This window comes from Aptenodytes patagonicus, chromosome 6 (assembly GCF_965638725.1).
Source record: "Aptenodytes patagonicus chromosome 6, bAptPat1.pri.cur, whole genome shotgun sequence".
NCBI lineage: Eukaryota > Metazoa > Chordata > Aves > Sphenisciformes > Spheniscidae > Aptenodytes > Aptenodytes patagonicus.
The window spans coordinates 37,885,038-37,905,996 of NC_134954.1; the positions used below are offsets into that span (position 1 = coordinate 37,885,038).

The following is a 20,959-nucleotide window of genomic DNA, read 5'->3' on the forward strand; positions in this document are numbered from 1 at the left end:
AGCGAAGCTTTTCTGTCCTTCTGTGGCATGTTCAGACCCTTCCTCCTTGTGATTTTTGCTTACAGGTCAAGTGATCCCATCTAGTGAGCCAACTGGCTAAGCTCTTTTATTCCCACTTTCTTTTCTTCCAAACAGGTCCCTTTAGCAACGTCACTGCCAGTGAGGCAGCCCCAGGAGCTGGGTAGAGGTGGTGGTCTCTGTATGTGGCACCTTTACCACAGCTGGGAAATGTGATGTGTATGGGGAGCTGCAGGATTGGTACGTGCATCTGTTTTGCCTTGAATGCAAATGTGTTTCGGTATTTGGTTTCAAAGAAGTCAAACCAGTTGCATCTTCTCAGCCCAGAACCGATGTGGGGAGGCAGCTGTTCTGGCTCCAGCCTTTCTCCTTTCTTCTCCCTGTTTTCATCGCTGAACAACCAACTTCTGCTTTTCTGAAGGAACCAGCTCCTTTTAATTGTCTTCTGAGTGCTGCAGGTTTTGTTTTTTCTTTTGTTGTTATTCATATTGCTGCTGCTTGGGTTGGCTTTATTATTACAGCTGTTAATATTGCATGATAAAATGAATTGTTAATTGGTGAACCTCTGAAGAGCAGGCAACAGGCTGCTTACTGCCTACAGTAGACGTGGGAGGCTGTCAAGGGCTGTTGGGACCTAGTGTCAGATCTGAGGTCACTGGAGGTCTCCATCAGAAGGTAGTTTTCAAAGTGAGGAAGCAGCTCCAGTGTTAAGAATATTCCTCAAACTGATCAGTTCCTCCCTGTTGCTGAAAGGTGCTCCTTGAAGTGTCAGTCCGGCTTAGCTATAAATTACTTGCTGGATATAACTGGTACTAGCCCGTGTTAGTACTGCCAGAAGCTGCTACAAATCCTATTTTCTTCTGATGTAGGAAAAGTTGGAAATGTTTTTCTATCATAGGTTTGTCTAAAACTGTGTCCCGCATTGTAGGAGCTATTTAGAGACATTTACAATTTACAAAACGAACCATATCAGTACTCAAGGATGCTGATTTCTGTTTTCTCATCTTTCCCCTCCTTATTAAAATAAGGACCAGCTGTCTCTGTGAGTACTGCTGCCTGCCATTGTATGACTGCTGGTATTTAAGGAAAGTTGATTCAGATTTGTTGTTTTCACTTATTTTTATGAACATGTGAGGATATTTTGCCTCCTAGGCAACACACTTCCCCCCCCCGCCCCCCCGCCCCCAGCTCATTTTTAGCTCTCCCAACAGTATTAGAGAATACTATTTAGAAACACAGAAGGAAAAACTGGAGAGCAGCTTGCTGAGTGGGTCCTTTAGTTTGAGACTAGACAAATCATTCCATATGAATTTATGATGTGATATGGCAGCATAAAGAACAAATGTAATTTCATGTTGCATTATTATTTATTGGATTTATAACAAAACTGCAATTACAGGGGAGCCTTGCTCATTCAAATGCACTGAGACATGATCACCATGCACACTAGTAAAAGTTTATACTATTGCAATGTAGCTGCTGCTAGCACAAAAATGGGTTCTTTAGAGATAGTGGCAAGGTTTTATTTAGAAATAATGAATCTGTGACTTAAAAATGCATGCATTTAAGTTTCAGAAAAATCTCTTGTGGTGGCAGTGGCCCCATAACAGTGGATGTGGCAACTGACCTTCAGCACAGTGACATTCCTCTAAATCTCTTCAAGTTACTTTTATGAATTGAGGAAACTCTTTGTCTACAGATGGATGTCCCATCTATTCTTTCGGCTTCTGCTTATAAATGGAATTGGTGACATTTCAGATCCCTTTCTACCTCTGCCCGCCCCCCCCCTCCCCCCCCCAAGAAAAAAAAAGCGCTCTACAATATATATGTGCTGAGATCACAGTTAGCAGAAAGGTAAAATAGTAAGACCAGTACAAAGGTGACATGAATTAGTTTTTCTTCCTGGATTCTCTTAAAATATGTCCACCAGTTTTTCAAGAATTGAGAGTCCACAATGTTGGAAAATGCACAGACAAACAAAATAACTTACTCTTGTAAATACAAATCTCCACTGCCTTCCATTTTCCCTTCAATCTTACATCTTAGTCAATAGGTAACAACAGAGGAAGGATGGAGACAACTATGGAGAAGGATCCTGGAGAAGATCAGTCTAGCAGCCTGCCTGCCTTTTAATCTGTATTGATTCTATTTCAATTACAATTATTTCATCTACAGAAATTACAATTGCACTGATCAAATACAACAGTGCTAGCTGACAACTGGCATTTGGGAAGATAGTCATTCACATGCACAATAGTGGCATGACTGTAAAGAAAGAGAAATCCTTGCTAGTTCTCTTCTTTTACTTTGAAAGGGCTGTAAGAGTAAGTGATGATATGCTCTGGTGTTTGGTTTTGGGGTGGTTGTTTTTGTTTTTGGTTTTTTTGAGAAATTGCACCTGAAGTATATTTTCACTTAGAAATCAAGATAGTAAGAAACTAGAAGGAGCTCACAGAAGGATAACGAAAGTCTTTCAACACTAAGGTTATCTAATTCTCCCTTTTCTTACAACATAGTGCTGTTGGATAACTAGAACATGGACAAACGCAGTGGATAGCAGATGTATAGGATCATTCCCGTGTTCAGCTGACAGCTCACTGCCAGAAATGCAGTGTTACTGGATCGACCTTGGCAGAACACTGCAGACACTGGTGCATCTGATGAAGGTGGGGCCATTGGCATGTGCTGAAAGCCATGGATGGATGCATCTAGACTGGAGTGGATTTGCATCTAGACAGCTCAGAGCATGGCTCATATCTGCAACCAGACCAGATAATACTCTCTGGGCTTTCATTCTCTGCGGTTTTGTTCTTGCTAAAAAATCAGCCCAATGTATGTAATGGAAGAGAAGAACATCAGTATGAAAGAAGAGTGAGTAGGCTCAGCTGGAACTGGTCATATTTTGTAAGTATAAGTTAATGATCAAATGTGATTGTAGGGAAACTCGTTTTCTTGAGAGCATACGTTTAAAAAGAGATATTAACACTGTAGCGTGGTAATCAGACACTGCAATATCCATGGTAAAATGCCAATGTTCCAGAGATCTGACATATCCAGCATTTGTTATTTACCTATCCAAAATACTTGGCTTTGAAAAAGCGGTGCCGAGTGCCAGCAGAAGGGTTTTCATTACAAATTCAACACAACATGCAGTTTCAGCATGGAGCTAACTGTAGGGGGTTTCTTTGGCTCCGCTTATAAGGTAGAAAGTATATTAATTGGCCCATAATTCAACCTGAAATAAGGAAAGGAGAAAGATAAGATGAGCTGTCAAGGGAAGCAGCTAGATTCGCTGGTGATTTTTGGGTAGCAAGTTGAGGGAAAGGAGCACTTACCCTTGAGAACTGCACAAAATCATTTGTAAAGTCATTAGTCTTATGAATTATTTTGACTGTTATTGTTATTAATTATTTGTACTGAAGTAGCACTTGGAGAAAAGAGTTATGCTAAAAATCCTATTCTACTGACTTCTGCAAAAGCACACAATAAAAAGGCAATCTTTCCCCTGAAGAGCTTTTAATCTTAATGCCACTCTTCATTCACACTGGGTTTTTTTTTCTCATTTTCATCATTTCATTTGGTATTTCCATCCTCTGTTTTATTCTGATACATGGCACCTGAACCTCTTCCTCAGAGCTGTGTTGGTGTTTGGCAAATATGAAATTCGTGCATCTGCACTCTTTTATGTCTCTGACTATCCTTTGGTTTTCCTCTTCTCAGCATGTGGTTCCTTTTCTCACAGTTAATTTTCCCCTTCTTTTGTTTTCTTGTCTCCTTTTCTGCTATTTCTTCTATTGGCTCAGTCTCCATTTTTTAGCCCTTCTCACATCTTTTCCATGCACTCTTTTTGTCTGACATTTTCCCCTCTTGATTCTCTTTCCAATTTTGGGGGAGATCTGGGAAGAAGTAACTCTTGTCTTTGTTTGTCCGAGCTGCACTTCTTCTGGTGAATTGTTCTACCCCTCCTCACTTTCCACATCCAACAAGAATCTGCCAACAAAAAAGGTTATTTGGGGAAAGCATACCTTTTAATAGAGAAGATGCTTCTGCACCACGACTCAGAGCTGTGCTGGGTGTCATCGATTGCTGGAAGGTCCAACTGCGGGGGTTCTGGTTCTGGAGGGTCTTCAGTGCAAGACAACTACACTAAATTTACTTGGGATATAGCCTGGATATTATAGTTTTATAAATAATAAATAAATAAAAGAGCTTACTTTGTGAGCTCCCTGGCAAAGCTCCAACATTGTCTATTGGATCATGGTGAAGAAACAGAAACAAGGCAAAAAGGACAAAGTTAACTGTCGGCAGCTTGTCCTTCTGCTCTGCTCTTAATTATGGTGGCTTGCCATAGTTTATGTTTGCAATAATTACAGCTATATTGCCAAAGTAGCCTTTAAACAGGATTGTTGTTGTCATAACTGTTATTGTTCAAGAACTGCATTTTTCAATTAGGGGAAATACATGAGATACATTATCTACAACAATCTCTTTTAATGATAACAACAGATATGGAAATTAGTCCAGAGTATAAAATTAAAGATATTTGAATAATTATAGTGTAATCAAGTCAAAATTACTGATGCCTTTATTTGAGGCTAGATTATGTGGAAAACAGCATAAGAAAATACGTGCTTTGAAATCTGAAAGGCGCCAGTATTTGATAGCACATTTGCATATCGTGCACCAAAAAAGTTTGGTTTATGTCTGTCAAAGATTTAAAATATAAATAACAGTCTCTAGGCTAGTTTTCAGAGGCTTGGGTATGTTGGCAGAAACTCCTTCGTGGTTCAGTTTGCTGGCATCTCTCAGATGTTTTGGTACAGTGGATTTGCAGCATAAAGGTGAATTTAATGGTGCTCAACAAAGTGGCTCAGAAATGTCTGCATTATAAATGCCTGTTTATTGGATTTCCTGGGAAAAGTTTCAAATTTTGTCAGTTCCCTTCTCCCCTTTCCTATCTGATGCTACACATACTCTTTATTAAATAAATAAACAAAAAGACCGGAGAGCCCAAGGGAGGTCGGAGACATCAGTTCAAGGGACAAATACTCATTTTCTTATTGTGTGCAAAAAAACCCCAAACAACCCAAACAAACAAACAAAAAAAAAAAACCTGCCCAAAACCCCCCAAACCCACAAAACACCAAAAAACCCCCCAAAACAAACAAACAAAACCAAAAATACCCCACCAAACCAACAACAAAAGAAAAACCAAACCCAACCAACCAAAACCCCACAGCCCGCCCCCCCTTCCTTTTCAGGCTTTGAAGAAAACAACCTCTTCTGTAATTCTTTACCTTTAATAGCAAGTGCTGACTCACCAAGCCAGAAGAAGGAGAAGGAACAGTTCAAAACTCTGGCAGGCTTCCAGCTGGTAAGTCTCAGGCACTGCCTGTGTCAAAGGAGAACTGGAAACAGAGCTGTGAACTCCAGTCTATTTATTTGTGCAAAAAGGATGGCAAGAAAATCATTTGTATCCTTTGACTTCATTGCAGAAGGTGATAAGGCTATATTTATGTTTTATTTTTTTGAGGGATTTAATTCCCAAACATAATGTGAAAAGTTGGCAGCAAAGCCTTTATAAGAATTTTAAATCCTTAAGCCAACTGGCAGATAATTGTGGGTTTTATATTAGCGGAGAGAAAGGCATTAGAGTTCAGCTACTTGTTAAGATCTAAAATAACAGCAGCGACAAGAAATCTTTAGGAAAGTTGCTGGTAAAGTCAAAGGGAGCCCTGAGATTTTTCCTGCAACAGGCAAAGTTGTCTCAAGCAATGAGAAGGCAACTAATTTAAACGAGACCTGGTGAACTGGAAAACATTTTCAATGGTGTTTCTCCTTGTCCTCTTTGGATTTCTCCCCCCCCCCCCCCCCCCCCCCCCCCACCTTATTTTCTGCATAGTTTTTTCAGGACATAAACATGTTAGGTATCACAAAAGAAAAATCTCAGTAAACTCTGCCTAATCAGTAAGAGTATGAAGGACATGAAAAAGGGGTTTTCAGTGAGGTTTTTGAGGAAAAGGAAGCAGAGATTTATTCTGTTAACATGTGTGGATAGGTAATACAGGATTCTCCTGTTTATGTCCGTTTTCCATGGTAGGTGGAAATTGGGCAGAAACAACTAAAAAAGAGCTCCCTCTCACCCATAAAACATTGTTGGCAATAACAATGTAGTTGTATCTGACGTCAGACTTATGAAATTCAACACAAATTTGAACTGCAAAAGGTAGGAAGAAATATGGAAGCCAGAGGTCAAGAGGCATTTTACTGCCTCATGATAAGCTCCTGCTGCATTCAAACAATTTTGAAACAAATAAGAACTTGGCCTAGTAAAAACAAGGCTGCTGTTTTTCATCTTTATTTAGTAAGGAAAGGTAGAGAATGAGGAAGATTTGGGGCTTTGATTCTTGATGCTTGGCTCTGATCCAGAAAGCATAAGAATAATTTCTTTGGGGATGGCCGAGCAGAAATTCTTGGCAGTCTTGGGTAGTAATGGGAAGAGATTTTAACTGGCAGTTAAAATTACTCTGAACTACAGTTAGACTTCCTATAGTGTTGCCTAATGAAATTTTCACGAGCCCTGTACGGTGATCTCCATGTATGGTCTTGTGCTGCATGGAGGGTTCCACCATGGTAATGCTTCATGACCTGTAATGTAGGCTCCTCACCTGCGAATCCCAAGAGTACTGAATTGAAAATGAGCAGGAAATGTTATGTATTAACAAATTGCATGACCTCTTTTTATAGCAGTCGGAACAGTTGTCAAAAGACTAAGTAGCAAGTTTTGGGAAATGGCTAAGAAACTTAATAAAGCCGAGTGGTTCATCGGTCTGGCTGAGGCAGCTAATATTGCGGATGCATTATAGAGATGAAGTTGATCCAAATGAGGCCCTTGGCATGTGCAGCTAATGGGGGAAAGAAGTAAGTGGCACTTCCAAGTTTAAGAACTTGAAGTTCTTATGATATTGTATATATTTAATCTGCCTGCAACTAATTTTAGGAATTACTTGTTTAAAATTTTATTCATTGCCAGTTAAAATAATTCACTAATGAACTCGGCAGTGAATCTACACTGGGCTATATAGTCTTAAATCATGTTATTGTTTTAGAGTATCTGAACTAGTGGATATTTAGGTAATGCCTTTGAAGAGCAAGAGGAAAATGGGAGAAAATATTTGATATTTTTATTTAGATTTTAGTTATTTGTATGAGAAAAGTTTGAAGTCTCCGTTCAGATCAAGTATATCAGGTATTACCACGCAAAGCCCGTTCCTGAGATCCAATGAGGTGATCTTAGTGAGTAACAGAAGATCAGAGTGGGACCAGTGCAAGGCACAGGATCGTGTAATAAACCTTGAATTCAGTTAGGATTATTATAATTAGAGTTTTTCAAGTTGGAAACCAATACCTGGTGTGCTGGGACGGTACCACTGGAAACTGAACGCACAAATAGCATTTGCTGAAGCACGGGATAATTTTCTGCAACCATCTGAAGAAAATCAGGAAGGTTTATTTCTGTTTATGCAGTTTAATCTCCCTCTTGCCCAGTTCCCCCTGCCCTGAGGTGCCAGCCCCCCAAGTGTTACACCAAAAATACATTTGTTTAAGTCAATGGCAAAAATTAATGTGAACTAATGTAAGAAAACATAAGCAGACTCCTACACCTAGACTATAAAAAGAAGATGATACGAGCAAACATATTTGTGTTTATGGTAAGATTCAGGCAAAGCTCTGCACAGCTTCCAGTGTCAATTCCACCACCTTTGAAGTGTCACGGTAGGCTTGAAATGACCAGGAGCAAAGAGTTCATTCCCTAGTCTACAGGAATGGGTTCAAGCCCAGGTTATAACCTCTAATATATCTGTGTTACTCTGTACTGCTGATATTATTTAACTCAGCCTCTTGACAATACATCGTTAAGGGACTGGGCTTCTGCTGCTTAAAAAGATATTTCATTCTGATAGAGAAGTGATTCTAGTGTGAAAAGTCAAGGAATAAGGGAAACTCCACTGTGCTTGTGGGTTTTCAGTAACTGCTGCTAATCCAAGGCGGTTTAGATATCACTAAAATCTTGTTTTTTCTTCTAAAGGAAAGTTGCTATTAACTATTTTGATTGTGTCTTCTAATATCTTCATGTGGTTAGAGAGCGCTGAAAAACATTTTAAAGTTGTTTCTGTTTTGCAGAGTTCAGATTAATCAAATGTGACTTTTTTAAAACAGGAACAAACCAGACTCCCTTGGAAAAGGGAAATGTTGGAAAAGGAAGGTATTCTGTTTCAAAGAAAGTTTGTTATTGCTTTACTTGAACCTAATTGTTAGTGAAGGAAAACGTTGCTCAAAATAATGCTTCAATAAGCACTCTATTTTTTCTTTTTTTGAGCTTTGTTCTTCCTTAAATCGAATCTCATTATTCATTTGAAATGCATGGATTGTTTTTATGAAATGTTAGAGTTAAGTGTCGGGTTATCCTGAGAGCATTATGTCACTGTCACGGATGTAGAGTTCTGTAGAGAGTAACGTTTAACCATGTCATATGCAGTGCTCTGCCAAATAGTCCTCAAGACCTCCTCCTTCCTCATCCTGTAGCAACAATTGGTGAGTGTTTATGAAGTGAACTAATTCAGAATTTATTGTTTCCTATTAAAAATGTGGTTTTCTTCCTTATAGTGAATTATGCAAATGAGACACCATTATTCCTTCCCAGAAAGAAAACAAAACAGAAAAAATAATGAAACGGACTAAAAAACTTGCTTCTCACAATGTGCATGTGATTGCCAGAGTCAGAAATATAATTGACGGAACAATTATACTTTCATTTCCTTGAACCATTCTTCCATGCCATTTCAAATCTAACTTTGGCAGGCCAAAGAAAATAACTGTGTGAGCCTATGTACTGCAATCAGGAGTCTGGCACAACCCTCTACCAAGAAGTCCCTTTGTAGGGGGTTTACTTTTCCACTGCATTTGACAATAATGTGGATGAGAGCTTTGGCTCCGTGTTGGCTTACGGTGGTGAGCCACTTATTTTTTCAGGCAGTCTCCTGTCAACTAAAGATTAAAAAAAACCAAAACCAAAATCCCTACAAATAGCACGTAATAACATTTATGTAAGAGAACTTGCTTCTTCCAGCGGCTAATCGTGTGTCAAACATGAGACATTTTTTAAGCAATGCCTCAATAATAAATGAATTTTTTTAAGCTTAAAGCTAGGTCATTTTTATTCATTTTTAAGTCAATTTCTACTGCTACAAAATGCCTACTTTGTATTGACAGCTGTGAAACAACCAAATGTCAGGTTTGAATCTTGCAAGCTTGTTTTACATAAATTTTCAATGCCCACATGTGCTGACTGAAGGCAGTGGGTCACGCGCACACAAATGAATCTGGGTCAGACTATTAAATTACTGAAGTCCAAATTCCACTCTCCACTAGAGCTGAACATGTCTCTGAAACGTGTGAAGGGCACAAAATCCAATCAGTACAGGTGAGTAGTGCTACATATTCCCGTCTATAACAGAAACTCTGGAGTTCTTCCCTCTTGGGGAATTCTTCTTTCTCCCTTAGAGACAGTCAGTCTTCAGCCTTCCTCTCCAAGCACAGCAGACCAGTGTTGGTACAGCTGATTTCTAAGCAAGGAAATGGGCTTCTTGCAAAAGGTACCAAGATGTGCTGGCACCATTAGAAATAAAATACAGACCCGTGTTACACTGAAATGACTTGGAGACATAGAACAAGCTTTCTCTTATCATGACTTAGATGACTTCAGCAGTGCTACAATTACACCAAAAAGATATTGGCATGCAGTGAAGTAAATAAATGTTGTTTCTATTTAGACTGAACCAAATCCTGCTGAGCTATACACAACATCAGTGAAATGCAGATGTTCGTTTTGCTCATCAAAAACGGTTGTCTCTTAAGTTCAGAAATAAAATTCACTTTCTTTCCATTTTGTCCCTCATGACAGGTACTACTTGTAGAAAGTATATACTTATTTTATGTAAAATTAAATGAAGCAACAACTACAAATGACCTTTTTACTCTCTCATTTGCTCGCATATTATCTTTATATATGTGATTTTGGTATACCTTTAAAATTCCTTTCTGGGTTTATTTAAAATATGAATATCTATGCAACTTATGTTGTAATTATACTGTCATTTAAAAAGTAATGCAGTATTGTATTTTTCCTCACTAAAATGAAGTGTCTAAATAATAGACAAAGTACTGTAGTCATATCTTGAAGCCATGAAAGTTTGTGACGATTAAGCAATTATAGTTGCCACACAGGCAAACACAGATCCAAAATTCCTTCCTGTCAATAGGTTTTGATTTATGCCCTACATAAAAATACATCCTTCACTAACATTTGTGGTGGTGCTTGTCTCTTAGGTACTGATGCCTGTTTACAACAGATCCAAGTTTTGAAGGTATGTTCTTCAAATTCCCATTTATTACAACAAATCACTTGCCATATGGGGTTGCTTCTGCTGTACGTACGAAAACAAATGCAGTGGTAAAATAAGTCATTTACATTCAGACTTAGCAGAAAGTGCCTTAAAATGGTGTTATTTGCATTGTCTGAGGAAGGAACAAGCAAGCTAGCAATAAGCGAACATACCAACAGACTAAACTGTCCTTCTGTGGCTGTGCCCTCCTTGAGCATCGCCCTGAGGCACCTAACCCCTTTCTTCTCACCTAGCCAGGCTCTAGCACTTCCCAGATTCAGGATAGCGAAACTGTTAGGCAGGTCAGGTAAGATTCCTACCAAGAGGTCCAGAGTTTGAGGTTAATGCTTGTCTCTCTCCCAGACCCCTTCTGTGGTGGACGTTGGGGATGAGCGTGCCTGTGGTGGGAACATGGACGTCTCCCGCGCAGCTGTCAGCTGAGCTATTGTGTCTATTTGGTCATCTGAAGCATTTTTTTTATTGTGATCACTGCTTTTCTTCAGCTCAGAAGAGTAGCAGTGTAAAGAAAAGCTTTTAGCATATACCTAAGTCTCTAATAAGTCAAACAGGACTTTAAATAATGCCCATAATGGAGTGTGTGGTTTCTAAATACAGATGGTATATCTTATACGTTAGGGACCTATGGTATCCAAAGGCCAACTAGCTTTCTGCAGAGTGTGTTTTAAGTCTTGGTGTGCCTGCTGGATATTGCATTCCCCAGAGTCCTTCTGTAAGAACAGCAGGAGAATTTTATTATGAAAGTAAGAACTAGGTGGCTCATTACCTTTGTAGTGCATCATTCCCCATAGGATCACCTAATTGGTTGCTGAATGATTCCAGTAGTTTTGCTCCAACACCTTTTGCCTGGGAAGAGATGCTCTCTCTAGATTGATGATTAATTGCATGAATAGGTTGACTTTTTTTTCCCATTGTATTTTCATCCTTTTTGAATTTTTTTTTTAGAAGTAGCTTATTACAGATTATACTCATATAAGTGACATGTAGTGAATTTAACTCCTATTACTTTTATCCATTTTTATGCCTCCTAGGCTTTCTGTAACTGCTTCCTCTTGGAGGTCGATTCTTTTCTAAAATCAGTGTAATTCCATTGACCAGAGTGCTTTCATGCCAGACAATGAGAAGTAAATTTTCTGGAGTCTGTGAAACTATGCTGACATGGCATCTGACCAGATTTACTTAGTAACAGCTCACAAACAGGGCATTAATTGGAAGAGCATGTCAGAGACTTGAGAACAGAAAGAAAAGCAGAAATATTTCCTCCTCTCCAGACAGGCTGAGGAGTTCATGACTCACATGGTAAGACTATGACTGGGCAGCAGTGACACAGTTTCCAGAGCAGTATTTATATACAGCTTCAAAAGAACAAAAGGAAAATGAAAAGTGGAGCTGAGCAGAGATTCTTGCCCTAATACTATTTTATTGCACAACACTTTCCCAGTTCCAGTGCGCCACTGGATTTCCCAGAATCCAAGTGTGCCACTTGGATTCTGCTGTTAAAACAGTTAAAATGTTGCTCTAAATGTCATACGTCCACGTCAGGGATCCTATGGGGCTGTGAGGACAAAGTCTGGTTAGCAGGCCTTCACAGAAATCCCAGGCAGGAGGTCCCTGTTGTCTCAGCCGCATCCTTATGTCAGCCATAGAGGTGATGACTATGGTAAAGGTTAATATACTGCTTGTGTGTTGCTGACTATCTTCCTATGCTCCTTCCTTCTATGGATCGATTTATCTTTTAGGGTTGTTTTTCTAAGCCTAAAGCAATCCCAGTTCAGGGAGAATTTGTCCCAGAATCCCTGTATCTAAAACCTTAGACTGTAACTTTCTGAAAACAAAGGGTTCTGAGATGACATCATGCTGGCAAAATAAGACTCTCTGATTGAAAGATTTTCTAGCTGGAATCTTTTCAGATGAGGAACGTAACGATATATTTATGCCCTATCCATGAAAGATTGAATAGGATAGCAATAGTAGAAGGTTATCTCTAGGGGCAGTCCAAGGACTAAGCTGTGCAAAATTACCTGCACTCAGTTTCTATCAGTGGGTATCCAGAGTAACTCATGGGTTGCCTAGCTCACACAAACTCGTACAAAGATGTCTGTAGCCCAGCCTAATACAAGCGGGATCTTATATTAACAGTGTATGTGTGGTGAGAGAGAAAGAGATTGTTTTAAAAGTATATATAAAATAGTTTTAATATAAAGGACAAGGTTCTGTTGCGCCCTGCTCTGGGTAGATGAACTTGCAGTAAAGGCAACTTTTGCCTGTAAACTGCCATGCACTTGCACAATATAAAATGTCTGGAGGTGTTTCAAATGCCTCTCTGACTGGAGATCTTATGTGGGCAGGTGAGATGGCAGACAGCAGTCGGGTTGGCAGGTTGAAGGGCATGGCCACCAGGTCCTTATGACACTGAATGTGGTGAGAAGTGCTCATGGCTCTTGGTTAATCTTGTGTAGGAGTGGTTTTGAGCTTGCCCCTCCCAGTCTTTCAAACAAGCCTGCCTTGAGAAGGATGGCTTGGAAAAGCTGTATCCTCTACTCCCATTAATATCCCTCTACCCTGTACTGCTCACAGGGACCGAATTTCGACCATGAGCATTCAAAGCTAGTTGTCTAACTGAGTCCAAGAACTCTCTAGTGGCAAACTAAGAAAACTGTAGAAGATACGAGTTTTGGACAGATAGCTCTCTCCCATCCCTGTCAAATGTTTTTAAGGTCAAACAGTTTGATGTTTGTCTTGTGAGCAATAACTAGGAACAGCCAAGTATAAGTCTCTTTATAGGAGTATGTTCTACTATTTCTGTGATGACTGGATATATTTCAGACAGTTTTAATTCACTTCAAAAATAATGCTTCTGAGTTGTTTTCAGCCTTTACCTTTCAACTCACGGATTTCCTTCTCGCTTTGTCTATAGGTTGTAGTGGCACAATCAGAGAAAGGGTCCCAAAAGCCTACCTCTGCTGTGTCTGTTACCTGCAAAAAGAAAATCAGCTTCAACCTTGGAAACACTCATCTATTCACTTAATTGTATGCACTCAAATTGTTCAAGTGAAGTGTGACTTCACTGAGAACACTCGTGTATTTTAAGTTGAGCATGTGCTTAATTACCTTATGAAATCAGGGTCCATATGCATAAAATTTAGCATGTGTGTAAGTGCCTGTGTATTCAGGGCCCTAACGGAAACCATAGTAAAATACAGAGTTGCATTTTACATTCATTAACTGAGCAAAAACCTCATTGAAGTTGGTAGTCATTTTGCTGAGTAAGGCCAAGAGGCATCTGGCCCATACAGCTCGCATCCCCAGCTGTGACTCTTCATGTACAAGAGTTAAAATAAAGCACTGATGCACCAGGCTGCAAGTGAGGAAAGAGAGGTCTAATCAGGCTGCCACAAAAATCCCACTGCAATTTGCCATGTCTGCAAGAAGTTCTAAAACAAGGTTTTAGAATGGAACAAAATACTCAATTTATTCAGCAGAATAAAAGAAAGCAATTCAAATCATGGGTTAATATGAACTTCTAACACAGAGATAGAGCCCAATGTTGTTTTATTGTAAGCAATGGGTGTCTTGCTGAGGGACAGCACAACTCTGACAAAGTACATCTAACTTATGTATAAGTTAAAAACCCCCCAAACATATAAAACAATGTGGGACAATATAAAATCACACCTAGCAAACACGGTTATAATATAATAATTCGATTCACTAACAGACACTTAAGGAATGCTCATGGAGAGAAGAGCTCCAGATGTCATTTTTATATATCTCTCCAGGTTCCCCTTAATATGAAAAATCAGTCAAATATGCCTATATCAATTCCCCAAATCTCAGTATTCTGCATGTACTGAAAGGCACAGAGCTTTTCTTTCTTTTAAATGCTGCTAGTGGGAGAGGAAGGTAAAGGGCCGATCTTTGAATTTGGGCTGGATGCAGGAGTACTTAATAAGTTTATTTCATAGAAAGAAGAGCCCAAATGGCTTAGGTCAATAGGTGGCACCTCCTTTTGCTTGGTGGTTAACCCACACCCCCAAGGTGTGGTATCTTGCCCAAAGAGAGGATCAGATCTCTGATTTAGGGCTCGCACAGTTACCTGGAGATGCTGTAGATGGTTCTGAAATATTCAGAGATAGATGTGTGTCTCTTTTTTTCCTGTTAAAGCTGTGCTGTGAGAAAAGTCTCCCTTGGTGGTAGGTCCACCTATTCAGGATAAACATGCAAACTCTCTCTAAGCTCCAGACAAGTTTAGCTAAGGATGCTATATGTGATAGCAGCAGCTTGGGACTGTCTCATTGCTAGAAATGGGGTGTGAAGGAGCAACCTGCCTGCAGCATTAGATATGACTGAGCAGAACTCCCTGTTACCAATTCACAAACAAGATTTTTCTGGTAAAATAGAAACTAGACCTTTGTAACAGATCAAAAAACAAAGAAGAAAACATATTATTTGGTTACAATTCACTTGGAAATATTACCACATCATATGGCCACAAAAGACTAGGGAGACTATTAAAAGTATATTCAATTGCAAAGAGATGATAAAAAAGGCAAAGGACAGAACAATGCTATCTGAATCTTTGTTATATTATGGTACTACCTTGTGACTATGCAAAGTCGTAAGAGAGAGAAAAGAATGTGATGGTTATTGTGTATGTGGAATTAGCATAGCAAAATTGTGATTTAAAGTAAAAGAATGATACTGTGTGAGTCACAGCAAAAAGAGCAACGATAGGAGACTGGGGAGACAGATGAGTCAGAGAAGCTGTTTGTGTCAGAAGTCTGAAGAAAATTAAAGAAATGCTGAAAATAAAGTCTCTCAAATATTAGTTTAAATCGCACAGTAGTAGTTTATGTAACATGTTACAGAGTTCATGAGGTTTTTTATATTATTTATGGTCCTTCTAATAATCATACAAGCATAATGTTTTTTTTTTAAAAACTATTTTCAACAATGCAAAAGAAACTGTTGAAACAGCAGGTCTAAGAAAACTGAAAGCAAATACTTATTAAATTCAGAGTAGACTCTCGTAGTTCAAAGACATCAATTATCTTGTTTATACTCTGTAATTAACATAGTAAAAGACAGTAATTCTCATTTTTGGAACCAAAGATGTTTCCATAAATTGTGGGATAGAATGATTTTTTTTTTTTAATGTGAGCTTCTAGTGATTCTTGTAGGTTTTTCTTATATTTTCTAATCCCAATATTAAATTAAAGTCATCATCTAGTTAAGGCAGAAGAGAGCAATAACTACAGGGCAAATGAATGATTTTTGCCCCCTCCATTGTCTATCAAAGGTGTAACACAGACCACTGGCATAATCTATGCTTCCAACCTTAAAAAAAATGGTTATAGTCTAGCATAGAAAAAGTCTAGCAGTTGTGACTCTCAACTAAATTACTTTCTGTCCTCTACTCTGAGAAACAGATTTCTCAGTTTGACTCGAGGTTGAAAAGCTCGTTGTCTTTGCTGGGAGTGGAAACTTCACAATATTTCAGTGTTTTCTCCTCCATAGCCCGCAGGAAGGAGAGATGGTGTTTCAGCCAGTAAAAGCTTTGGATGTTTCAGAGGGGAAAGGAGCAGCTTGTAGGGCCCACATTCGGCTCAGACACTGGGAGAGGTGCAAAGCCTGTGCTCCAGCCGAGGTAAAGCATACCAGTAGCAAAAGCACTGTCTGCAGTAGTAGGCTTAGAAAAGATCTAGCCACTGGTTGTAACCTGTAACCTGTAAAAAATGAGATAAACACTAAGTTTGGAAGGAAAAGGGAGGGTAGGAGTTATCAGTCAGGTAGCTTATGCACACAGAAAATTGATGCAGTTGGAGATGGTGGAGTAAGAAATAAAGCAAGAGAAGACACAAGGTGAAATGGAATCTAAGAGGAGGAGATTATTGCTGGGAGTTAGTCAACCAGAATATGGAGAGACAGAGGAGACGCAATAGGAAACAAGAAGAATCCTCCAGGGCACTAGCAAGAATATGCAATAGAATTAAAGAGTTAACAAGAAGTAATGACAGAGCTCTGTCTTCAGTTTGTTTGTTTGTTTTTTTCCATTGTAATTGTATTACTCTTTCTGCATGTTTTAAATTTTTGTGGCTGGCAGCAGTAAAATGCCAAAACTTGCAGTCTTGGCTCCTTTACTGCTGATGTGGTTATTTAATGTGCAATTTATTGCACAGTTATTACTAAAAATAATTGCAATATGGAACAAATACTGGTTTTATGGCAACCACAATGAAAATGAACAAGAACATAGTTTTAGAAAATGAGGTAAGGTTTCAAAGCAAGATGTTTCTGTGTGTAGGCAATTTGGCTTGTTTTACATGAGGATCTTCTTTCTGAGGACACCCCCCACCCCACCTCCAGTCTTTTGAAAGCAAGATGAATAACTAGTTTTCTCACAAAGAGACATTCTGTAACTTTCCCTAGATGCAAGTACGCTTATGAAAGCTTTGAATTACAAAGAGATAAATTGATGCAATTTATCTTAAATGCCCCTTTCTGCAGGTTAGAAAGTGGATCCCCTATTTTTGATGTGTCACACAGAATGGTATGAGACCTGACCTTTTAATGACTTTTTTCAATTCAGTTGAATAATTTCTACTCGGGGTTTATTTACTCTCTTTCTAGTTGCACTGTTACCTATGCTGCCACCATACTCCAAAGAAATTCATTATTTTTCCATTTCTTTACTTTAAACGAAATGTTTGCTGAACCTAATTGATGCTGCAATGTCTCTTTTTGCAGGGCAAAGAGAATTGTAAAAGAGTAATTCAGTCTATTGAGTTATTCACAGCCATTGTGTTTGACTGCGCCCTACTGACATTGTATTTTTTTCTGAAAAATATTGGAAATCATTTTCACTGATGGAACTGATGGGAAACGACGAGTCAATCACATGAGAGACAGTGGATTCAGCAAGCTCAATGGAAATTATTGTAGAAAGTTTTAAAAGTGTCTTTGTCCGTAAAATGTCAGTGCTTTTTTTTCCTCCTCAAGGTTACTTTGAAAGCAAATATTTGGAGGCTGCCATACACTTTTGATTATTCTGAGAGCCAGTGAAGAAAGAAAACAAAAATATCTACAGTAAGAGACAAGCAATGGGAATGACGAGAAAAGGTGAAGAGAAGTGCAGTCAGTTTTGTGGATTTCAGGTAAGTTGGTGTAGGGTTTTTAAGTCTGCTCCTGTAAAATGGGAACTTTGGGTCTTAGAGACCCTGATGGGCCTTTTAGATAAAAGGGGAAACAAAAGTGTTGCCAGTTTCTTGCTCTTTCACCCTGGCAATCCGCAAGAGCAAATGTTTTGTGCCAGTCAGCAACAATTCCTGTAACGCAATTAAAATGCAAATGCATAAGTGAGCCCACTGGCTACTCAGACTATCCTGTGGAGGTTTTGGTTTTGGCTAATGCTGATGTGCACTGTTAGAATTTGGTCCCATCAGTGTCATATTGAGCTCTGCTTGTTACAGTGGCCATGCCCGAAGGCCATGCCCAACTTTCCATCCTAAATTTCTCTTCGTATGAATGAATGCCTCATTTATTTTGGCTAAAGTTTGTCAGTGTGGTCTCAGTCCACGAGCAACTCATCTTCCTCTGCTCTTCAACAATTTGGTTCATTCAGGACATAAAGTCTGAATAAATTTCAGGTATTGGTTTTTTTATTAGTATAGCATAAATTGCTTAAAATATACTAGCTGTTAATTTTGAACGTTAGTTAATTGTACCTTGGTCTTTATTTTACTACGGATTCATAAAGTTAATGAGTACATCCCTATCTTGGTTTGACAGCATATAAAAAGTGAGCATTAAGTGTAAACTGTGGTTTTAGAGTAAGATTCCTTGATAACAGAGAACGGTTTTTATTTTGGTGAAGAGACTATCCCTGAGGAAGCAGATTAGGGAGGGAATTGTTAGACATGAGAGAGATACTGCTGTTCACTTTTCCTCACTGTCTACCAGAACAATCTTCGTGGTCGTGACTGCTGTAATACATTCATGTGCCAGGTATTTGGTGGTGTGAAATCTTTACTTACTTCTGATTATCATTTCTCTTCTCTTTGTAGCCTTAAAAAAAAAAAAATCAAAATTGATGAGAATCAAACTACAGAATATGGGAAAAGCTGAAAGTACACTGCCTTTCTACCAATCTCCTGACAAATGAGATACTGTACTCTTGAGTCTTTATTTTTCAGACAAAGGCTGTGAGAACAGCAAGTGGCACAATGTGAATCTATTCTTGTGTCAATTACGTTAGTGAAAATGGAAAATAGTGGTACCGCAGCCTGTGAATACCCTTGAAATGGTCAAGAGCTGCAAATGTATGAGACGCTCTGCTCAGCACAGCTGGTTTAAGTACTCACACCATCTCCTGAAAAACGCTCTGCCGAGCTCAGTAATTTTCTTCCCACTGTGAGGGGATGTTATAGAGGGTTTTTATAATAAACTTCAACAGAATTGAAAGCCAAAGTATATAGACACCTTGTATCAGAGATGGCCTTATGATGAAAGTGCACAGTACGCCTTGTTCTTGGGATATTTGAATATAGACTTCTACATTCAGTGAAGAGTGTAACAAGGCTGAACTACAAGAAATACCACAGCTCTCCACCCAGAAAAAAACATACAAAATACATAAAAAGCAGGCAATTTAACTCACCCTTCTGACTTCAGGCCTACTGCTGTTCCTTTACAATAGCAGGCTGCATAAGAATAAATGAAATTAACCTGTCATTAAGCAATTTTTCACAGCTCATGTTTAAAAATGACACCTGTATCAACAGGCAGACGTGAAGCACAGCTACTGCTGCAAGCCTGCGAGTCCGTAATCTTATGATTGTGTTGCATGACCATAAAATTGCCTGTGGTTGGAGTTCCTTTTTCTTGTCCTCTCATTTAACAAAGACCGAAAGCACAACACAAAAAGCTTACAAAGCTTGTTAGCAACCTTGTCTTTACGCACAATCTGATCTTTCTCTTTGTAGTCTTCTGAAATTGGGTATATTGGGTATGAAGCTCTTGCTGGCCTTTCAGAAGTAAACCCTGTCTCAATGACAAAGCAATTGTGATTTTCCTGGTTAGATGCTGCAATCGAGTCACACAGTGAGCAATAGTCAGCTAAATTAACACTTGGGCTACTAGTGCCTAGAACTTACCATTTTATTGAAGGAATAGTTTCCTAAGGATCACTAAAAAAGCAATTCTGACAATGTTTCTGGCTTAATAAAAAGTAGGAGGGCAGATAGATTCTGTTCTCAAAAAAATTTTCAGCACAGATTCAAACCCCACCCTGAAGTTCAAATTAAGTCCATGGGTGTTTCCAGTGTCTTAGGTACTTAAATTCTGAAACTGTAGATCCGTTAAATACAATTTTGGAATTACCCTCACTGGAACTAAAATCTCATCTTTCAAACCTCAATCATCTTTGGCTTCAGCTTGATTCTTTTTTTCAAAGCTTTTTCTGTTTGCTGCACAAGATGAAAAGCTGTAAAAAGAAAATGCATAAGGAGAGTGTACAGTAGACAAAGCGTAGTTACACAGCGGTTGAGTTTGAAAGATACGCTCAGTCTTTTGATGTCTGCTTCCAGCATCGTGAAAGACTATCCTCCGCAATAATCTCTTAAGTGCTTTATCTAATGCTGACACTCAGTGTTTGTTGGTACAAACAGTGCTAATATCTTGGCTAAACTGATAGTTGGCAAGTTCTGTTATGCATGTGAGTTCTCTATTGTATATAGAGCATTGCGGGGGGGGGGTGGGGGGGGTGGGCAGGTACCTGCCTCAAAAATGCTTATTCACACAAGAAATATTGAACCAGTCCAAAAAGTTCCTATTCTCAAATTTAAAAAAAGTTTTGAACTAAACCCAAGTGGCATGTAGGAGTTTTGCTGAATATAACTCCTGCATACACCTGTCATGTCCTGAAGCAGTGCGTAAATGCACTTAGAGAATTGTATACAGCCTTCTGGCTATGAAGAATGGATTTTAAGCGTATGATTTCTGATCAGAAAGTTCTTATGAGGACTTCATTTATGGCAAAGAGGAATTTTACAAATGAGGACTTTTTTCCTTCTCTAATAGGGCATATTTGGTTGTGCTATTTTAAATAAAGGCCATTGTGAAAGGAATACAATCAGTTGGAGTGGTAATAAGAAGGTTAGACCTTTTTTCAAAACAAAACAACCCTGGAATTACAATATATAGAATGTGTTTATAAACTGCCAGCAACTTTTACAATACTGAATAGTTCATGGTAAATTCCTCTTTGTGATAACATTAGGCCAAACTCTCTGCTTGTATCAGGGAATGAAGGTTTCCTGAGAGCTTTGGCCCATCACGGATTGTAAAAAAGCTTACTGAAGTGTCTACATTTATATATGTGCTTTAAACCTGGGATTTTATTAGATCAGTAAGGGTTTTGAAAACAGTAAAACTAAATTATGTTCCTGAGGGTCTGGCCCATTCCTTCTTCTTGAGGATGT

At 38.9% G+C, this 20,959-nt stretch overlaps 1 protein-coding gene across 1 annotated transcript; it reads left to right on the plus strand.

The window, feature by feature from the left end:
- Nucleotides 1-2,279: 2,279 nt before the first annotated feature.
- Nucleotides 2,280-17,622, plus strand: LOC143161507 (uncharacterized). The gene is made up of 6 exons (XM_076340593.1): nucleotides 2,280-2,342; nucleotides 2,845-2,922; nucleotides 5,325-5,392; nucleotides 8,558-8,613; nucleotides 10,408-10,445; nucleotides 17,481-17,622. The coding sequence occupies exons 1-6, from the start codon at nucleotides 2,280-2,282 to the stop codon at nucleotides 17,541-17,543; spliced, it is 366 nt and encodes a 121-aa protein (XP_076196708.1). The 3' UTR covers nucleotides 17,544-17,622.
- Nucleotides 17,623-20,959: the final 3,337 nt, after the last annotated feature.